This window comes from Podarcis cretensis (genome assembly GCF_951804945.1).
Source record: "Podarcis cretensis genome assembly, chromosome: 14".
NCBI classification, from domain to species: Eukaryota; Metazoa; Chordata; class Lepidosauria; order Squamata; family Lacertidae; genus Podarcis; species Podarcis cretensis.
In genome coordinates this window covers 17,559,137-17,580,203 of record NC_137183.1, presented here as the reverse complement: position 1 = coordinate 17,580,203, position 21,067 = coordinate 17,559,137, and the positions used below count along the sequence as shown (strand labels likewise).

The window sequence follows — 21,067 nt, the reverse complement described above, 5'->3', positions numbered from 1 at the left end:
TATGCTGGGTGAAGCAGATTTAAAAGATTTCTTTTTTTCTGAACCTATAAAAAATCTCCATCCCAACAGAATACTGTTCAAAGTATTACACATTTTATGGTTTTGCAATTCCATTCACAATTGTGTGATAGTAAAATAATACAGTGTTCTTCGCCATAAGGCCATACCAAAAAATAAAAAAGATTTAACCCAGCTACAAAAAAGTTCACTGAACTTAAATTAAAATACTTGTAAACATCTTTGCAATATGAAATATATTTTTTCAAGTCAAAAAAGAATAAAATACTTCAATCTGTATTAATGCAATTTATCTTTAAAACCTTTAAACGTTTTAATATATAAGAGATATGTTACAGTTTCCTTTTTTTCTTCTTTTTTTCTTTGATAAAGCTGCAGTATCATAAGTTCATTATTATTATTATCATTATTATTATTATTAAAAATTCACAGGAAAAAATCTTGCCCTTTCGAGAACATTCAAGAAAAGTTATCCATCCATAGATTTATTTCTCAATAAGCAATCTACCAACTACCAGCACATTATACTAACTGTTCACACGCCATCATAATCCATATGCATTTCCTATTTTAATTTGGGGGGAGGGAGAAAAAGAGAAGAGAGAAAAGAGAGTCAGAGAGAGAGAGAGAGAGAGAGAGAGAGAGAGAGATCATTTGATTTGGAAGCTTGGCCTTAAGAGAAAGTGTAAAAACTAGTCTATTACTAGAATGTCGTTCCTTAATATTTATAGCATGCACCAGGTGTCACAAACATCCCCCTTAAACCCATTCCTAAGCTACGGCACACTCAAGAATGCAAGGAAACAAAAACAGAAGTTATTTTTTCAAAAACCAAGATGGTCACCATCCTGCAAAAAGTCAGGTTCCCCCACCCCATCCCGTCCCCGTCCCCCCGCTCTGTTATTATTTATATTATTTTTGGGATGTGCGGATACTGCAGCTTTAAAAGCTCGACACAGATATTATATATATTTATATGCATGTATATAGGCAAGTAGAAGACCTTTTGAAGAAGAGGAGGTTGCTTGTCTGTGTGGGGGGGGGGAGAGAAAGAGGGAGCATAGGAGCCAACTCCGAGAGGTCGAGGTCCATTTGACCCCCCCAATAAAGTATTTGAGGGAGCTGGGCCACCCAAAAGTTTATGGGGTGCATCACAGTAGCCAACTCTGAGGGGTCTTTGCCCTCATAAAATAATTGATGGGGACGGGCCCCCTAAAATTGGTGGGCATTGCCCTTCAAATGGGGTGCATGCACCGCATCATGTGATCGATGACGTGGGGTGGGGCTTGCCTGGGGCCCCCAATATTTCATTCAAGTTGGCACCCCATGCCTTGCGATCCATTGTGCAGGGTGCAGCTGGCCTGGCACACGTCTACACCCATTTTTTATTTCAAGTTGGCACCCATGAGAGGGAGGGAGGGAGGGAGGGAGGGGGCGCGGGTTGGGGACCCTTAGGAAAAGATCCGGATGGCCTGAGTGACGGCGCTGTGGCACACGGGGCACTGGGGCTCCGTCTTCTCGCAGATGCGGTTGGCACACTCCATGCAGAAGAGGTTGTGTCCGCAGGGCACCAGCGCCGCGATCACCTCGCTCTCGAAGCACACGGAGCAGTCGCGGCTGCCTTTCCTCCGCAGCCCCGACGACGAGCACGACGAGCTGGAAGAGGAGCTGGACGACGAGGACGACGACGCCGACGAATCCGACGGCAGGCCCGGCAAGTGGCAGCCCAGCCCGTTGGCGTACAGAGGGTAGGAGCAAGGCGACGACGACGACGACGGGGCGGACGGCGAGGAAGCGGCGGCCGCGGCCGCGGCGGCGGCAGCAGCGGCGGCCACGGCGGCGGCGATGAGGCGGCCGCCCGGGTCGCTGCGCACCCGCCTCGCCAGCGGGTGCTGCTCCAGCGCCACGCCTCCCGCCCCGACGTGCAGAGGCGGGGAGAGGCGCGTGGGGGGAGGAGGAGGCGGGGGCGGAGGCGGCCCGGCGCCCCGCCTCTGCCCTCCGCTGCTCACCAGCAAGGCCAGGTTGGCGTTGGACGGAGGCGCGCCGCCGCCGCCGCCGGCGGGAAACGCGACGGCTCCGGGCGACGAGGGCCCGCGCTCGAACTGCGACCAGAGCAGAGGCGCGCCGGGCGGAGGCGCCGGCGCCAAGTCGAAGCCGGGCGGGGAATCGAAGGGCGGCAGCTCGGAGGCGCAGCAGTCGGGCGACGAGAGCACCTCGCCGCCGCCGCCGCCGCCATAGACGCCGTAGCCGTTGTTGTTGTTGTTGCCGTTGTGGTGCGGGAAGCTGAGCGACGGGTTGGGCGGGCTGTAGTCGGCCAAGCGAGCGCTGCTGCCGCCGCCGCCGCTTCCTCCGACGCCATTGCCGAAGTACGAGTCGGTGGAAGCGCTGCCCAGCGAGCTGGAGCTGTCGTTGCGGTAGCTGCAGAAGGGCTTGCGGCCCGGCGTCGGGGTGATGCTGGAAGAGGAGGGCGGCGGCGGGGGAGGCGGAGGAGGAGGGGGCGGCGGCGGAGGGGGCGGCGTGGGCTTGCTCCAGAGGCTCCCGGCGCCGCCGGCGGCCAGCTCGAAGCCCACGTCGGTGCCGTTGGCGTGGAAGTCGTTGTCGTCGGTGAGCTCGATGATGCCGCCCGTGCGCATGGCGATGTGCGCCTCGATCTCCTCCCGCGCGCGGTCCACGTTCTCCGGCATGCCGGTCACCTCGAAGACGGGCTCTTTGTCGCGGCTGGGCGTCACGATGTAGGTGTGCGTTTGCTGCTGGATGCGCTTGATGGTGGCCCCCTTGGGCCCCACCACCAGGCCCACCACCCGGTAAGGGACCCGCACTTGGATGGTGGTTTGGCCCGGCAGGTTGGGCGGGCTGGGCACCGTGCCGTTGAGCACGGTGTTTTTGTTCCGGGAGGCGCGGATCATGGAGAAGTGTTCCGCCGCCGAAATGATCTCCCTCCGGGCCATGGCCACATCTTCCTTCCTGCCCGTGACAACGAAGAGCGGCTCCTCCCCGCGGACCGGGGTCTTGATGTAGGTGTTGGTTTTGGCCCGCAACGCTTTGATTTTACAACCTGAGATAAGGCAGGGGGAGGGGGGAGGGAGAGGGGAGGGGAGGGAGGAAAAAGAGGAAGGAAACACGGTTACATCTACTCCAGCTTTTCGGGGTGCAGCAGCTGAACGAGGGGGGCCACCAAGCCAACCTGCCTCTTGGTCCAACATTTCATCCACGTCGAGTTCCATTTGCAAGTCATCACAACCATGCCAGCTTTTTGACACAGGAACACACCCATCTCCGCACCTCGAACCAACCAATATTCCCATTGGCCAAAACAAACAAACAAACAAAAAAGCCCCAAAGCGTTATTTGCCCAGGATTTCGGAGATAATAAGTTGCAGGGGGGTGGGGCGGCAGAGAGACAACAATACCAAAACGCCTCCCCACACCCAACGCAACCACGCTATGAGACTCGAAGTGAGCGGCCACATTGCATCCATCGCAAGCGGGCAACCCAAATATGCAACGCCCCCTTTTTATATATATAATAAAATTAATAAATCCACACTCGTGTTCCGCACATTCCAGGGGAGGGGAAGGGAACCTGGGGAAGGGAACCTGGGGGAGGGAGGGTGGAAGAAAGCCCGACGGGGATGACATACACAGACACACCGAGAAATACAAAAAGGTACCAGCAGCAGCAGCCCTCTTGAAGACACCAGCTTCGTAATGCAGATGCTTTGAACCTAACCCCCCCCCCCCATTGTTCACCTCCTTGCCGTTGCCTGTAAGGAAACACCCATCGATGCCTAACTATTGACAAATAAAGACGCGCGCACTGACCAGCATCCGCTTGCATTTTTGCGCACACAGAATCAAATCAAAAGGGGTTTTTGGGGGGCATAAAAGGGGGAGGGGTTGTGCTGCGAGATGAGGCGCAAACATCTGGATGCGAAAGGCGTCCTCCACCTCTGCTCTGCTTCACTTTCTTTGTCTAGAGTAGAAGTGGCGGCGGGGGAGGGAGGGAGGGAGAGAAGGGTGTCGAGAAGAGGCGGCCAGGTTAGCCATCATCACAAGCCTGCAATTTGGACTCGAGGGGGCGAGCCGTGTTGGCATCTCGGAGGCAAAAGGCATCCACAGAAACCCAGGGAGGAGACAGCAGCTAGAGAGAAGCAGCAAAAAACCTCCCCTCGATTCCCACCACACATCTCTCCCTCACACGCACACACACACACACACACAAAGACGATCGAGCCAAGCCCCCACCTTGCCTGCCCACGATCTCGGCGACATGCTCCGAGCTGGGCACCGGGACGCATTCGGTCATGTTCACGCTCTTCTTGCGCGGCTCGTTGTCGTAAAGGGAGCCCGTCTCGTCGTTGTCCAAGCCCAGCAGGGAGAGCTGATCCAAAGCGATCTGAAGGGCTCTTTGGTCATCCAGGGTCTCCCCGCCTCCTCCTCCTCCACCGCCGCCTCCTCCGCTCCCATTCCTCTCCATGTCGGCAAACAAGGAGCTGGGCATAGTCCCGGGTGGATGTGGGGGGATCGCGCCCTCCGCTTCCTTTCCCTCCTGCGCTCTCGGATCAGGAGTGGGGGGCGGGGGTGGGGAGGGAGGGAAGCAGGGAAGGGAAGCAGCACCAACACACACACACACACACACACCAGGAGAAGGGGGGAGGTGGAAAGCAGACACAAAGGAAACAGCCAAGGCAGATGGCCAGCAAACGGCAGACGAGGAAGCGGTTGGAGAAGCCCGGCAAGCAGATCCTGGATGCTGGCTCAGAACAAAACAAAACGGGCAAAAATGCTCAGATTGTAATTTCCTTGCGCGCCGCTTTAAAAAAAGAGAAGCCCCCCCCCCAGTGCAATCCGGTTTATAAGATGCTTTCCAAGAAAATGAGGAAAAAATACCCCACCACGACTCCCCCCAAGCTTTTCCCTTTTTCTTCTTCTTCTTCCTCCTCCTCCGCCGGGGGGGGCGCGCGGGGGGGGGCGCGTGCAGAGAATAGAGAGAAGCGCTCCGGTGCTTTTGGCTCCCCCCCTTGAGTTCCTTTGCTGGCCGCGATGGCAGGCGTTTCTTTAAGGAGCCCCTCCCAGCTTCCACTCACTCAGCGATTTCTCTCTCTCTCCCTCTCCTCCTCTCCCCCTTTCCCTCTCTCTCTCTCTCGCTTTCTCCTCCTCCTCTTTTCTGTCTGAGCCTCTGCTGCAGCCAGACAGCGCTGGGGAAAGGGGAGCGGGGGAGGGGAGGAGAAATCAGAGCGCCGCAGCGTAAGCGGCCGGGAAAAGCGAGCGAGCCGAGGGGAGCCGCCGACAGCGCCGCTGGAGGAGCCGATTGGCCGGGCCCGGCGGAGGGGGGCGGGCCGGCTGGGCTGCTTGGCCCCGCCCCTCTAAGGCAAGGCTCCTTTTCTTTGTTGTCTAATGCAGAACAATAAAGGAGGGGGGTGGGAAGAGAGAGAGAGAAGATCCAGAAAGAAAGAAAGAAAGAAAAAGCAACGCTGTCGATCTGTCTATGTCTACATAGAAAATCTTCCGCGCATTCATCAAGTCAGCGCGGACCCAACATGACACTTAATGGCTCTTGCGGCATTGCAAACGGAGCGCTTGCAAATCCGTTTCCAGTCCGGAAAAGGGGGTTCGTTTCTCCTCGTTCCCCAAGGGATCTCTCTCTATCCATTCGGGGCGCGGTGATTTTTACGCACGGAGGATAAATTGCTGGCCCCGGGTGATGGGTGGAGGGAGGGAGGGACCTTTGCGCCGGCCCAAGGAGCCACGCGCGGCGCTTCCTGCGAGAAGCACCGGCAGCAGAGGGGAAAGCAGGAGGGGTGTGGCTTGGGCTGACAGTGTCCCTTTAAAAAGAAAAAAAAGAGGGGACCTAACCTTCCGATGGAAAAAAAAAAGAGAAACAGTCTAAACTGCAGCAGAAAGCGAGGTTTTAATTGCAGCCGGGGGAAGCCCTGGGTCCCGCCTCCCTCCACACACACACACACACACGCACGCACACCTTTCCTCCTTTTTAATTTGGATGTCTGCAACGGGGTTTGTGTGTGTGTGTCAAGCGATAACCTCTGAGCATGTGCAGAGCAGCGTGCGCTCTCCCCGCTCGCATTCGGGGGCGTTGGGTGGGAGAGGTTTCCAGGTCAGAGGGGCGTGGCCTCTCCAGGGGGATTTGACAGATCAGAGGGACGCCTTCTCTTTCTTTCTTTCTTTCTTTCTTTCTTTCTTTCTTTCTTTCTTTCTTTCTTTCTGCAAACACAAACTGCGGCGCGGCGCAAAGAACGCTCAACTTGGAACGCGTGCTCGCACATGCACACGTGCACAAAAGAAAGGCGAGCTGCGGCCGCGGGCTGGCCTGAGGAGCGCGCGTCCCAAGCAAAACAAATACCTCCAACGCAGCCGCTTGTAACCGCGGGCACGCCCATCCTTTAGTCCTTTGCAAAAAATGCAAGCAAAACCCTTTGCGCCTCATACTAGTCATTTCTGGCGAGCGCTTCTTTGTTGTTAACCAGCAAAGATTCTCAATTTGCAAAGGGGGGGGGAGGCGGGAAGCATCCCTAACTCTCCTCCTGATTGGAAGAGTGCCCTTCTGCGCTTGCGCCCCGAAGTGTGTTTTGTATTTATTTTATTTATTTTTTTGGTTTCCCCGCGCCTGCGCACAGGTCGCCTTCCTCTCCCATCGTTTTAGGGTTTGTACGGACGGAGTGGGAGGGATGCGCGCTGCTTTCCATTCAAGTCGCTGGCGGAGGAGGGGGCGTGGCTTCCTTTGCCGGAGGTTCTGGCTCCGCCTATGGGAGCCACGTGCACTTTGGGCTGGCAAAGAGGAGGGAGGAGCCTTTTGGGCAGGGAAAGGGGCGGGTTCCTCAGCGACACTTTGTAGCCTGGAGCAGACAAAGAATGCCAGCATCGCGCAGTTGCAGAGCTTAGTGTCTGCAAGCCTCGCATGGTGAACGACTCGCGCTCGCTTCTGGATTAAAGCTGGGAACACGCCTGAGCATCTCATCCCTGAAGAATATTTGCTCCTAGGCAGGGCTGAGCTGCAGCTTTTTGTATCTGTATTATCTATTTAACAGATGCATTTCACGAAGTCCTTTGCTGCCTTCCCTGACAGTTCAAAATGACAGGTGTTTTTGCACGCAGGCAGAAGGTCCATGATTCAATCGTGGCCAACACCAGAAAAGAGCTATGGAGGATCCCTGCCTGTCAGAGTTCCCAGGATTAATAATAATAATAATAATAATAATAATAATAATATATTTATTTATACCCCGCTCATCTGGCTGGGCTTCCCCAGCCACTCTGGGCAGCTTCCAACCAAATTTTAAAATACAGCAATACATCAAACATTAAAAGCTTCCCTAAACAGGGCTGCCTTCAGATGTCTTCTAAAAGTTTGGTAGTTGTTGTTCTCTTTGACATCTGGTGGGAGGGTGTTCCACAGGACAGGCACCACTACCAAGAAGGCCCTCTGCCTGGTTCCCTGTAACTTGGCTTCTCACAGTGAGGGAACTGCCAGAAGGCCCCCGGCGCTGGACCTCAGTGTCCAAGTAGAACAATGGGGGTGGAGACGCTCCTTCAGATATACTGGACCGAGGCCATTTAGGGCTTTAAAGGTCAGCGCCAGCACTTTGAATTGTGCTCGGAAATGTACAGGGAGCCAATGTAGGTCTTTCAAGACCGGTGTTATGTGGTCTCGGCGGCCGCTCCCAGTCATTCCTTGGTGGGGGAAATTGTGTGCTTTAAATGTAAAAAGGTAAAGGTAAAGGTACCCCTGCCCGTACGGGCCAGTCTTGACAGACTCTGGGGTTGTGCGCCCATCTCACTTAAGAGGCCAGGGGCCAGCGCTGTCCGGAGACACTTCCGGGTCACGTGGCCAGCGTGACATCGCTGCTCTGGCCAGAGCCAGAGCCAGAGCCGCACACGGAAACGCCGTTTACCTTCCCGCTGGTAAGCGGTCCCTATTTATCTACTTGCACCCGGAGGTGCTTTCGAACTGCTAGGTTGGCAGGCGCTGGGACCGAGCAGCGGGAGCGCACCCCGCCGCAGGGATTCGAACCGCCGACCTTTCGATCGGCAAGTCCTAGGCGCTGAGGCTTTAACCCACAGCGCCACCTGCTTTAAATGTGTCCGCAGCCAAAACATCACCATTGGTGCATTATGATCAACAGAACAAAAATGAAGCCATACCATGGTGGTAGTGAGTCTTCAGGCTGAATCAGGACAACCAGTTTGGTCTGTGAGGCCGTATCAAATGAGCCACAGACCCTTGGCTGATATGTGTGTTGCGACACAGTGTGTCGGCTGCACTGTGTAAGGTGTGTTTCACGAACACTCCCTACCCTCCTCCTGGGGCTGTAAAGGGGTTTGTTTAACCTCCGGCTTGCTAGTAAAACTGAATTACGGTAGGTAAAGGTAAAGGGACGGACCCCTGACCATTAGGTCCAGTCGTGACGGACTCTGGGGTTGCGGTGCTCACCTCGCTTTATTGGCCGAGGGAGCCGGCGTACAGCTTCCGGGTCATGTGGCCAGCATGACTTAGCCGCTTCTGGCGAACCAGAGCAGCACACGGAAACGCTGTTTACCTTCCCGCTGGAGCGATACCTATTTATCTTCTTGCACTTTGACGGGCTCTCGAACTGCTAGGTTGGCAGGAGCAGGGACCAAGCAACGGGAACTCATCCCGTCGCGGGGATTCAAACCGCCGACCTTCTGATCGGCAAGTCCTAGGCTCTGTGGTTTAACCCACAGCGCCACCCGCTGTGTCACAAAATGATGAAATGTCTAAAAAGTGTGTCGCCAACATTAAAATTTTGGAAAGCTTTGCTGTAGAGTGTAGGGCAGGTAAAGACCTGGCTCCTTGCTGAAAGCGGGATTTGCATGCACCGACAGTGGCAAGTGTCGACAGTCACAGCAGCCCTTAGGTGGCTTTCTGAGCACACTGGTCACTGGGCACATAGCACTTTCGCCTGCACAATTTGATTTCTAGCTGCACGAGCAAAGAAAAACTCACTTCTTGATGTCATTGCCTCACCTACCTGCCAAGGATGGAAGAGGTCAAGGAGTCAGCTGATTCTACACGCCCGCGTCATGCATTTTAATCTTAAGTACAGGGCAAAATATGAAGCAAGATAGACCACCAGCTGCAGTACTGCATACCTACAAGATAGCAAGTGGCCTGAGTGGACTCCCTCCCAAAGGATCTTCCCAGCACATAGACTTTGTTCTCGGTGGCACAATGGGGTGACCTTGGGCCAGCCACGGTTTCTCAGCCTAATTTACCTGGAGCATTGGCAGGATTAACAACAACAACAACAACAACAACAACAGCAATTTATTTATTTATACCCCGCTATCAAACAGTAAAAGCTTCCCTAAACAGGGCTGCCTTCAGATGTCTTCTAAAAGTCTGGCAGTTGTTTTTCTCTTTGACATCTGGTAGGAGGGCGTTCCACAGGGCGGGTGCCACTACCGAGAAGGCCCTCTGCCTGGTTCCCTGTAACTTGGCTTCTTGCAGTGTGGGAACTGCCAGAAGGCCCTCGGCACTGGACCTCAGTGTCCAGGCAGAACGATGGGGGTGGAAATGCTTCTTCAGGTATACTGGACTGAGGCCATTTAGAGCTTTATAGGTCAGCACCAACACTTTGAACTGTGTTGAATTATTTATATAAACAAATAATACCTAAATGTGTGGAACCAGTTGCACAGAAAAGCAATCCAAGAAAACACATTTTCAGCTGTTATCGTGAAAACTAAAGCTCTTGTGGCACCTTGAAAGAACTGGCATCTTTATTCCATAGGCCGCACTCTGCTTCCTCAGACATGTGAGAAGCAGTGCCATTTTTGTCTAACAACTGGGAATAAATGGTTCTTTTAAGACTGGTGTGGCTAACCCTTTTTGCCCTTGGCCAATCGTACGTGGTCTGTATGCCAGTAGAGGGTGCGGCTAAACATATTGAAATATACTCGGAGTCGAGAGTGGATTTCATGCTCTTTATTCAGCTCGCAGTGGTGAGGAGGAATGGAAGTTCCCCCAGAATGTCTGCTTTATCTACATTACTTGCACAATGGGCCCCACGTGATTGGCTAGTTCCAGGATTCACCTGTAGGCCAATTAGGTTGCGGATTCACTTCCACCTGGGTGGCTCCTGTGGACCAATCAGACTGTTGCATTCTGAATCCTATTGTTCTAGGACCAATCAGACTGCTGCATTCTGAATCCTATTGTTCTAGGACCAATCAGACTGCTGCCTTTTGGATCCTATTCAACTCAGTACATAACACAACTTCTGGCATAATATACACCCATATAGTTTGTTTACAATAAACTTAGTGATCATGCATGTGTGTATGTATGTATATTTTCAGTACTAAAGGTAAAGGTAAAGGTACCCCTGCCCGTACGGGCCAGTCTTGACAGACTCTGGGGTTGTGCGCCCATCTCACTTAAGAGGCCAGGGGCCAGTGCTGTCCGGAGACACTTCCGGGTCACGTGGCCAGCGTGACATCGCTGCTCTGGCCAGAGCCAGAGCCAGAGCCAGAGCCGCACACGGAAACGCCGTTTACCTTCCCGCTGGTAAGCAGTCCCTATTTATCTACTTGCACCCGGAGGTGCTTTCGAACTGCTAGGTTGGCAGGCGCTGGGACCGAGCAGCGGGAGCGCACCCCGCCGCAGGGATTCGAACCGCCGACCTTTCAATCGGCAAGCCCTAGGCGCTGAGGCTTTAACCCACAGCGCCACCTGCGTCCCCATTTTCAGTACTACGTTAATTCATTTTATTGTAATTTGAGTTATGTTTCTGTTTGCTTGCAAAGTGACAATTGCAGTGGTGGTGGTGCTGGCTCTTATAGTCCCCACTTGACTTTTCTTTACTGTAAAGAAAATGCATTACTTAGTCAAAGAGATTTCTAGCATTTAAGTTTCACAGCAGGCAAGTGTCGGTCCACTGCCTGTACATGTAAGCATTATGCACTTGCAAGTAATTGTTTCAGTTACAGATAGGTAGCCGTGTTGGTCTGCCATAGTCAAAACAAAAAAAAATTCCTTCCAGTAGCACCTTAAAGACCAACTAAGTCAGTTCTTGGTATGAGCTTTCGTGTGCATGCACACTTCTTCAGATACCACTGAAGAAGTGTGCATGCACACGAAAGCTCATACCAAGAACTGACTTAGTTGGTCTTTAAGGTGCTACTGGAAGGAATTTTTTTGTTTTAAGTAATTGTTTATGATAGTTGTAACCTGTTGTTCTTTCCTCAGGATGTTGCCATGTTTTACAAGGTTCCAGCCTGCTGCTTTCCAAAGAAGACATCTCATTAGCCAAGGTAGCCAGGTTTACCCTTGCCTGCCCCCCTCTGGTTGGTTGTTCTGGCAAATTCTGAAATAATCATTACAGTACTTTAAAAAAAAATTAAAAAATTGCTTTGCTTATCAGCAGGTTTTCTAAAACACACACACACATCCTCAAAATGGTTAGTTTTGCTTATCAGCAGATTGTGTACAGTGGTACCTCAGGTTACAGACACTTCAGGTTACAAACTCCGCTAACTAGGAAGTGGTTGCTCCAGGTTAAGAACTTTGTCCCAGGATAAAAAAGGAAATTGCGCACCAGCGGGGCAGCTGCAGCAGGAGGCCTCATTAGCAAAAGCACACTTCAGGTTAAGAACGGACCTCTGGAACGAATTAAGTTCTTAACCTGAGGTACCACTGTACTGGAAGGGAAATGTCTGTATGTATGTGTGATTGTTCCTTTTGTGTGTGTGTGATCATGGTGCTCACTGGGAAAAAGTAACAGACCCTCCAAGTGTCCCTATTTTCCAGGGACAGTCCCGGATTTACAGAAGCCATCCCGGTTTCTGATTTGATCCTGGAATATCCCACTTTTCCTTAGAACATCCCTAATCTCATCAGAGAAATTTAGGTGGGTATGATAGGATGTCCGTATTTTGATCAGAGGGGATGGAGTTATGCGACACCAGAGTCGAGGAGATAAGTAACTATACAACCTTTAGAAGACATCTGAAGACAGCCCTGTATAGGGACGTTTTTAATGTTTGATGATATATTATGTTTTTATATGTATTGGAAGATTCTCAGAGTGGCTGGGCGAACCCAGCCATATGGGCAGGGTATGATGATGATGATGATGATGTAAGGAGCCAGCATTTGTCCACAGACAGCTTTCTGCGTCATGTGGCCAGTATGACTAAACCGCTTCTGGTGCAATGGGATACCGTGACAGAAACCAGAGTGCAGAAAAATGCTGCTTACCTTCCCGCCACCCCAGTACCTATCTTTCTACTTGCATTTGTGTGCTTTCGAACTGCGAGGTTGGCAGGAGCAGGGACCGAGCAACAGGAGCTCATCCCGTCACGGGGATTCAAACAGCCGACCTTACGATCGGCAAGCCCAAGAGGCTCTGTGGTTTAGACCACAGTGCTCCCCATTATTATTATTATTATTATTATTATTATTATTATTATTGAATAGGTAAAGGTAAAAGTACCCCTGCCCGTACGGGCCAGTCTTGACAGACTCTGGGGTTGTGCACCCATCTCACTCAAGAGGCCGGGGGCCAGCGCTGTCCGGAGACACTTCCGGGTCACGTGGCCAGCGTGACATCGCTGCTCTGGCGAGCCAGAGCCGCACACGGAAACGCCGTTTACCTTCCCGCTGGTAAGCGGTCCCTATTTATCTACTTGCACCCGGAAGTGCTTTCAAACTGCTAGGTTGGCAAGCGCTGGGACCGAGCAGCGGGAGCGCACCCCGCCGCAGGGATTCGAACCGCCGACCTTTCGATTGGCAAGTCCTAGGCGCTGAGGCTTTAACCCACAGCGCCACCTGCGTCCCCTGCGTTATTATTGAATAGGATGTCCCTATTTTCATCGGAGAAATGTTCTAGAATATTCAATTCCACCCTTAGATGGAGAGGGTTGCCAGCTTTTCACCTGCTTGCTGAGGCTATGCTGTTGGGGATAAATTCTTGGCCCTTTTAAACATGAAAAGCATGAGTGCTCTACCACTGAACCACAGCCTTCGCAAACCGTCCCTTCTTGCCAGACTGAATGAATTTTTATCTTGCCAGATAATTTTCAGCAGTTTTGGACAGAAGTTTAAGAGAGTAGACGGGATTGGTTTTACAAAGCCTTTCTTAATACATATTCTTGGGCGGGGGGGGGGGGGGTTCCATTCAGATTTTCAAGCTGTTCTGCAAAAGCTTCCAGTCCAACCTTACTTGTGGCTAACAAACAATGATCCTCAGTAGGAGCTCAATTTGGAATCACCTTAACAAAACCTTTGCCTCTTGGCTGCTTCCTGCGATAGATATGTTGATGAACATGCAAAAACATTTTTTTTAAATGACTGAGGGACTCTGAGATCAAAGTTTCTCCCCCTAAGAGGTAGCCTTTGTCTTCAAAATGCTCATTTATCATTGTCTTTACATGTAGGTTCCTCCTCTTTTGCCCCAGTAGATGAATGTGGGGTGTTTGTGTGGAGAGAAAACCAAGTGTGTTGTTTTTTGTAAATTACCCAGTTAATTTTCCAGTTTGCTTCACACAATTTCCTGAAATTGACTTCTGAAAAGCTAATTGCGTGCTTAGTATGCATTAATAACCAGTCAGGTGACTTTAAAGAGTTTGGTAAGCTAAAAAAAAAATTTTTTTTAAGCCCACCACATTTAATTATCTCCTCCTCCACTCTTCACGCTGAGGCCATAATTCAGCCTATGCTAAATAATTTTAATCCTGTTGACTTCCATGGCATTGAAGCTCTTCCATTTAAGCTAACGGGCCATAAATGTGCTCAATTTTGTCCTTTGCTTTCTATAAGTGCAGTGAGGTGAATTCTATAAAAATGATACTAAAACGTGAACAAAATTTTGGGAGAGTTGGGATTAGGACCAAAATTTCCCTGTGGATTTTTTGTTTTAATTGCAAACCAATGTGGAAACTGAATTTCAGACTGGGCAAATAAGAAACTGAAATTGCCCATTTCTAGTTGTGCCTGCAGTCATTTGAGGTGTAATTAAATGCTGCCCCCCACCAATGTTCACAATTTGTGCAATGACTCATCAGGACTGAGCCCTGGCATGTTTTGACTGCCAGGGCTCAATCCTAGAACAAATGAAATAAGAACAGATGGGAAAGGCTCCTGAGCATGTTCAGAGTGCATTTCTGTCCCCCACCCACCCAGATTAAATGTGTGGAACAGAGATGCTTAGTTGAGGTACTACTACAAAGTGACGAATCGCAGCACTGTACCAAGTGTGATGACCTTGCCATGCTATTGTCCTGTCCCTTGACAGAGGGTTGCTCTGGGCTGCTCAAGACACAATATAAACATGAGCAGATTTCACATCATCTGAGTTTCAACTGCAAACCCAGAAATAAATCATAATGCTGAACATGTTTCTGGAACTGGAGGCCTCAATTATGGTTAGATCACGTGAGAAACCTTTGATTCCACAGCATCGTGCATTGTAAGGTCAGGGGAAAATCTGAAGTAGTGAGCAGTAAAATCTGCTGAACATAAGAGCATTCAGCCTGATGCAGGCATAAGCAGTCCCAATCGCTTACACAGAACCAGGAGAATACCACAGGTTTGCATGCTTTCACGCCCTCCTGTGCACAAATCCCCACTCCCTTCCTTTATGGCATTAACTATGGCACACTGTATTCCTACACCAGTATTAATACTGAAGGTACATGGGTGGCGCTGTGGTCTAAACCACTGAGCCTCTTGGACTTGCTGATCGGAAGGTCGGTGGTTCGAATCTGCACAATGGGGTGAGCTCCCATTGCTCTATCCCAGCTTCTGCCAACCTAGCAGTTAGAAAGCACACCAGTCCAAGTAGATAAATAGGTACCGCTGTGGTGGGAAGGTAAATGGCATTTCCCGTGCACTCTGGGACTCGTCACGGTTAAGTCCAGTCAAAGGCAACTATGGGCTGTGCTGCTCATCTTGCTTTTCAGGCCGGGGGAGATGGCATTTGTCCACAGCTTTCCAGGTCATGTAGCCAATATGACTAAACCGCTTCTGGTGCAAGGGACACCGTGACAGAAACCAGAGCGCACAAAAACACCGCTTACCTTCCCGCTGCAGTGGTACCTATTTATCTACTCACACTGGCGTGCTTTTGAACTGCTAGGTTGGCAGGAGCTGGGACAGAGCAACAGGAGCTCACTCCGTTGTGGGGATTCAAACCGCCAACCTTCTAATCAGCAAGCCCAAGAGGCTCAGTGGTTTAGACCACAGTGGTTTAGACCCGCTCCCTTTTCTCCCGCTCCTCTTATAATGGCAGTGGTGCCCACCAGAGAGGTGCCAGAACTAAGTTCTGTTGCGTTGCTGCTGAGGAGAAGCCCTGCTATTATAGAATAGGATGTCCCTATTTTCATTGGAGAGCTGTTGGAGGGTGTGCATCATAACATACACACCCTTAATTCAAAATCACAGAGAGAAATGCCACCCTCTTCTGCCCCTTTCTCAGCTAGTAAATGTGGACAGGTGTGCTTCTTTGCTAAAATGTTGGCATAACAACACTTCCCTAGATCTTGGGTGATGGGGAAAATGGGGACAGCCAAATTTTCATATCCATTAAAACCTACTTGCCATGCCACAGCTGAACTGTGGTGCCTTCACTCCAGCTCCCGTGGAAGGGTGAGCAAAACTTGGCAAGAACAGCTGAAATATACCCGGAGTTGAGTGTGAATCTCATGTTCTTTATTCTGCTCGTAATAGCAATGAATGAAACTTTTCCCAAAACGTCTAGTATATACATTATTCACACAATGGGCCCCCGTGTGATTGGCTCATTCCAGGCTGCTCCTGTAGGCCAATCAGGTTGCGGATTCACTTCATCCAGGAGTCTGATTAGCTGCTCCTGCAGGCCAATCAGGTCGCTGATTCACTTCCACCTGGAGCTGGATTGGGTGGCTCCTGCGGACCAATCAGACTGCTGCATTCTGGATCCTATTGTTCTAGGATTCAGCTCAGTACATAACAACAGCTGAGCACTTCTGCAAGGATAGAAGCAGTTTGGACCACTGATGACTGTTACTAAAGAACCAAGAAGTGCTTTTCAAGTGCAGATCAGGGCCAGAGAACCTGAAGCTGTGCCTCTGCTGGACAAACGTCTGTGTGGTTTGCTTGTTTCTGTTTTTCCAGAAGCCCCCCTGCTGACTGCCCCCCTCTCCCAAGACTCTACACTGCGGTGCTAATTTATTACATGTAAGTGTTGTTGCTACTGCTGCTGCTGAGGCCACCAGGAAACAGAGCAGGCAGCTTGTGGGCCATTCAGAGAGGCTTTGTGGGCCAGTTGTGGCCTGCAGACTGACAGTTCCCTACCCCTAGGTTTATATCATCTTGGAGAAGGCACAGCAAGCCATGAGAGCGGGGGAAAGAAAGCTTCAATTTTCACATTACCAAAAACTACAGTTCTTCATTACACACAAACTCTGGGAACTGTGGTTTGTTCTAACCAAAGTTAGTGAAAACAAAGCAGCATCTATTGGGTCCCTCTGTCAAGGATCAAACTGTAGGGACTCCGGAAACTGTGGTTTGTTCTAACCAAAGTTAGTGAAAACAAACCATTCCTGGTGCTCTGCCAAGGAGCACACCATTATCACACTCTTTTTGTCTATCTTGTATGTGAGAGAAGGAGCGGGGAAGGGGCTTGCATAAGACCTAAGGCTCATTCATGATAATCTAGAAGAACCAGTGTGGTGTAGTAGATTTTGGGTCAGACTAGGACCTGGGAAACAAGGGTTCAAATCCCCATTCAGCCATGGAGCTCACTGGGTAGATTTCGGTCCATCAGTGTCTATTAGCTTAGCCTACCACACCAGATTGTTGTAAAGGTGAAATAGTATTGCGGAGGACATATGCCACCTTGAACTCCTTGAAGGAAAGGTGAGATAGAAATGTATAATAAAATTAATTAACTGGTTGTGTATGTACACCTAGAATTTTGTTTTTTCAAAAAGTTTTTATTTATACTTTTCAAGTTTATACATTTCATTAATTTTACAATCAATTTAACATTTCAAAATTTGACTTCCTTCCCTCGCTTTCTGTGGTTCCTTAATTTTTTTTATTTTTATTAACTTCTGCATATCTGAATTCATTTAATTTGCTCATTTAATTATCTACTTTAAATATATACTGTTATGAAACTGCAGATTATTACAATAATCCTGCCAATGTTCTTATCTGTTTACAATTTATCTGTAAATATTAAATAAACCATTTCCATTATTTTATAAAAAGTTTGTTATCTTGATTTCTTATTCTTCCAGTAAGTTTTGCCATTTCTGCATATTCCATAAGTTTTTGTATCCATTCTTCCTTTACTGGGACTTGTGCTTCTTTCCACTTTTAGGCAAGTAGCTTTCTTGCTGCTGTAGTAGCAAACATAAATAAATTTATATACAATTTAGGTAGTTCTGTCCCTATAATTCCCCCCAAAAAAGCTTCTGGGTTTTTTAAAAATATAAGTTATTTTGAACATCCTTTTCAATTCATTGTATATCATTTCCCAGTAAGCTTTAACCTTACTACAAAACCACAACATATGATAAAAAGAACTTTATTTCTCTTTACATTTCCAACACTTGTTTGATTTAGATTTATACATTTTTTGCCAGTTTACTCAGTGTCAGATACCAACAATATATCATTTTCATATAACTTTCTCTTAAACCATAACATGCTGTAAATTTTAATTACTGCTAGCTGCTTGTTCATCTTGGGAATGATTGAGCACATAGGGCATCTGCTGTTTCCAAAATCCTTGGGTGTAGCTTGCTTTCAGCCTACTGTATTTTGGAAGACATCGTCTTTATGTGATCCTGAAGCCAGAACAAGAGAGCTTAAAAGTTACTGAATACCAGGAAACACCAGATATGTTATGGGAAAACATATGGCCAAAATTAACCAAGTGGCTAATTTATAAAGGGGAAAGTATGGTTATAAGTTTTGGGTGCCAGAATTTGTGTGTGCAAGTCGCTCATAATTCTTGGGTTTAATATAAGTGGGAATTAATCAAGGTTTGACTAAACCATGCAGAACACAGAAACCCTTGGATTCAGCTTATGATAAGGAGCCAGGCCAGCTTAGCAGAGCTAGCTGAGTGTGGGTCATTGAAGAACTGAAGGCTGATGATGGCCAGTCATTGACCTGTCAAGGAAGCCATTAAGAGGGCAGTGAGGTACAAGACAAGGAGAGGTGGGGTCCCTCCTCCAGCTCTGTGTTAGTGGGCAGAGACAAGAAGGGTTTAGGATTTCAGGTTTGGATGATGTTGCCTGGAGGAAAATAGTATCACTGGGTTAGCAGCGAGAATGAAGAGGAAGGGCAGGGCAGAACACCATGTGGGCGGACTGAGACAGGCTGTAACAAAGAGAGAAAGCATGGCAGATTTCTCTGTCTTTGGCCCCAAGCTGGCTGTGCCTATGGAACTAACAAGAGACCCTCTGTATGGGGTGCAGTGCTGAGATTCTCATTCATCAAGACCAACGTTTCCCAAGCTTGGGTCTCCCAACTGTTTCTGTACTACAGTTCCCATCATCCCTGACCACTGTTCCTGCTAGCTAGGGATGATGGGAGTTGTAGTTCAAAAACAGCTGGAGACCCAAGTTTGGGATACACTGATCTAGACTCAGGTTGCATATATATATGTAAAGAAACCATATATCATAAAGACACCACAGTCTCCACTGTGCCCCATTTCCAAAGGAAACACAGCCCCTGTGTAAGTGCCTGGACCCCTGGAATCTCACACTGCTCAGAGATTGGGGTGGCTTGGAACAGTATGTTTATATATCAGGACATCATCTTGGGAGTGGGAGGGTGGAATCATAAGCCAAAAAAGGGCATGACAGGTAAGTTCCAGTTCAGCTTAAGTAACATGCCTGATGCTAGCAGAATATCTTGGGGGAAAGGCTGTAGCTCGGTCTCAGAGCATGCACTTTGAATGCAAAAGGATCCAGGTTTAATCCCTGAAGTCTGCAGGTAGGGCTAGGGAAAACCCCTTTCCGAAACCCTGGAGAGCAGCTGCCAATCAGGGTCAACAATACCAAGCTGGTTGGACTAATGAACTGACTCAGTATAAGGCAATAGTTAAATAAACAGCAAACAGTGCTCAGTAAACATGTTGTCTGGAAGCAGTCTGTGACCAAGAGACCTGGGTGCCTGCTCGGTCTCCTGTGCTGCTGATCAGATCAGTTGGCCACTTTCAGAGCTTCTGTTCTCTCATCTATGGAGTGTCTTTAAACAGGACTAGGACAACCATTTAAGCACAGAACTCCTTTGAACAGGGTGTTGTTCTCTGACGACCTTTTAAATACAGTGTTACCTCGGGTTACATACGCTTCAGGTTGCATACACTTCAGGTTACAGACTCCGCTAACCCAGAAATAGTGCTTCAGGTTAAGAACTTTGCTTCAGGATGCGAACAGAAATCGTGCTCTGGCGGCGCAGTAGCAGCAGGAGGCCCTATTAGCTAAAGTGGTGCTTGAGGTTAAGAACAGTTTCAGGTTAAGAACGGACCTCTGGAACGAATTAAGTACTTAACCCGAGGTACCACTGTAAATGACTGTACTCTTTAAAAGGGTGGCAGTTGGCCACTTTAGTCACTCACCTCAGCTCCCTTTGCAAATGTTAGGAATGTCTGCGTTGCTTTGAGGGGAATCAAATCTGGATAGCATGCCGGTTGAGAACGGCAATTTATTCTGATGATGATGAAGCTAAAATGAGTAAGCCCCGGCACCTTGGCGTTGCTGCTGCAATCTAAGATCCAGGTTTTTATGATTCAGACTTTGCAGCTGACAAAGGCATGCTGAGAAGTGACATCTCCATTAGCGTTCAAAAAGCGTTGCTCTCTCCTGAACTTGTTGCTACCATAAATCTTAACCCACTGGCAGGGAACGTAGCATCACAGCCTCCTGCTAGAATCCCCGGCACACAGCTTCCGAGATAATTCTTCACCCTGTGCCCTGGTAAATGCAGGAAACAACAGCAGCAGCAACAGCAAAAAACCTTTCCTCGTTTTCTTGCTGAGCAAAAACTAGCTGGCCTTTAACCCTGGACTACATAAGGCTTAAGTAAATGTTTATGCAACCTTTCCCTCTATCTCCCTTGTTTCTTGAGTCTTCCCACTGAAACTGTCTCTGTTTAGACCATCGCCTCCCACTAGAATCTAATTGACGTATTGACTTCTGTGTGGAATTCCTTCACCTTGTTGGGAGGTAGCGGAGGGGGGAGAATAAGACAGGATTAAAGGTTTCCCAATGTTCCTGTGCATCGAAACACAGGAAGCCGCCTTATATCATGTCATCTGGCCCGGCCTCATCTACTCAGCCAGACGTTTCACTGCCCTGGGGCAAAGGTCAGCAAACCTCGCAATAAGGCTTTGCACAACAGCAGTGTCACTGCTAACTGGGTTGCTGTCCCTCCACCACCAGCAGCACCCAGGGAATAATGGGAAGGTTAGACCAGAGCCCTTGATCACACAGAGAAGCCTCCTCTGCAAATGGATACACCAAGCTAAGAGGGGGATTGATTGTTATGACCCACATCAACAATCATCACCATTATCTTCATCCATGGACAGCTCTCCATAGCTGTCAACATTTTCCTTTTTTTAAGGGAAATTCCCTTATTCCGAATAGGATTCCTCGCAAGAAAAGGGAAAAGTTGACAGCAATGCAGCTCTCTCATGTGACATGCAGGTGTAATCTGACATACAGTTTGGGAATGATTACTCAGATCCCTCCCCCATGTTTTAAAATATGGTTCTGAATTTTTCTTGATTTTCTTATCTTTTTGTAAACTGCTTTGAAGTTTTTTTTTTTTGGGGGGGGGGTGTTTCAAGCAAGCAGTATATAAATTTGGAGGTAAGGTAAAAGGTAAAGGACCCCTGAACAGTTAAGTCCAGTCAAAGGTGACTATGGGGTTGCAGTGCTCATCTCGCTTTCAGGCCGAGGGAGTCGGTGTTTGTCCACAGGCAGCTTTCCAGGTCATGTGGCCAGCGTGACTAAACCACTTCTGGTGCAACGGAACACCGTGACAGAAACCAGGGCGCATAGA

The 21,067-nt window shown here is 49.2% G+C and overlaps 1 protein-coding gene across 3 annotated transcripts; it reads right to left on the bottom strand.

The window, feature by feature from the left end:
• Positions 1-1,329: 1,329 nt before the first annotated feature.
• MEX3B (mex-3 RNA binding family member B) lies at positions 1,330-4,772 on the bottom strand. Of its 3 annotated transcripts, none has more exons than XM_079954127.1 (2): positions 4,264-4,772; positions 1,330-3,073 (listed from the first exon to the last, which is right to left on the bottom strand). In XM_079954127.1, exons 1-2 carry the CDS (start codon positions 4,517-4,519, stop codon positions 1,470-1,472), a joined length of 1,860 nt encoding a protein of 619 aa, XP_079810253.1. In that variant the 5' UTR covers positions 4,520-4,772; the 3' UTR covers positions 1,330-1,469. The 3 variants fall into 3 exon arrangements, with proteins under 3 accessions (XP_079810253.1, XP_079810252.1, XP_079810251.1); XM_079954126.1 differs by lacking the exon at positions 4,264-4,772 and adding an exon at positions 3,841-4,250; XM_079954125.1 differs by lacking the exon at positions 4,264-4,772 and adding an exon at positions 3,203-3,828.
• Positions 4,773-21,067: the final 16,295 nt, after the last annotated feature.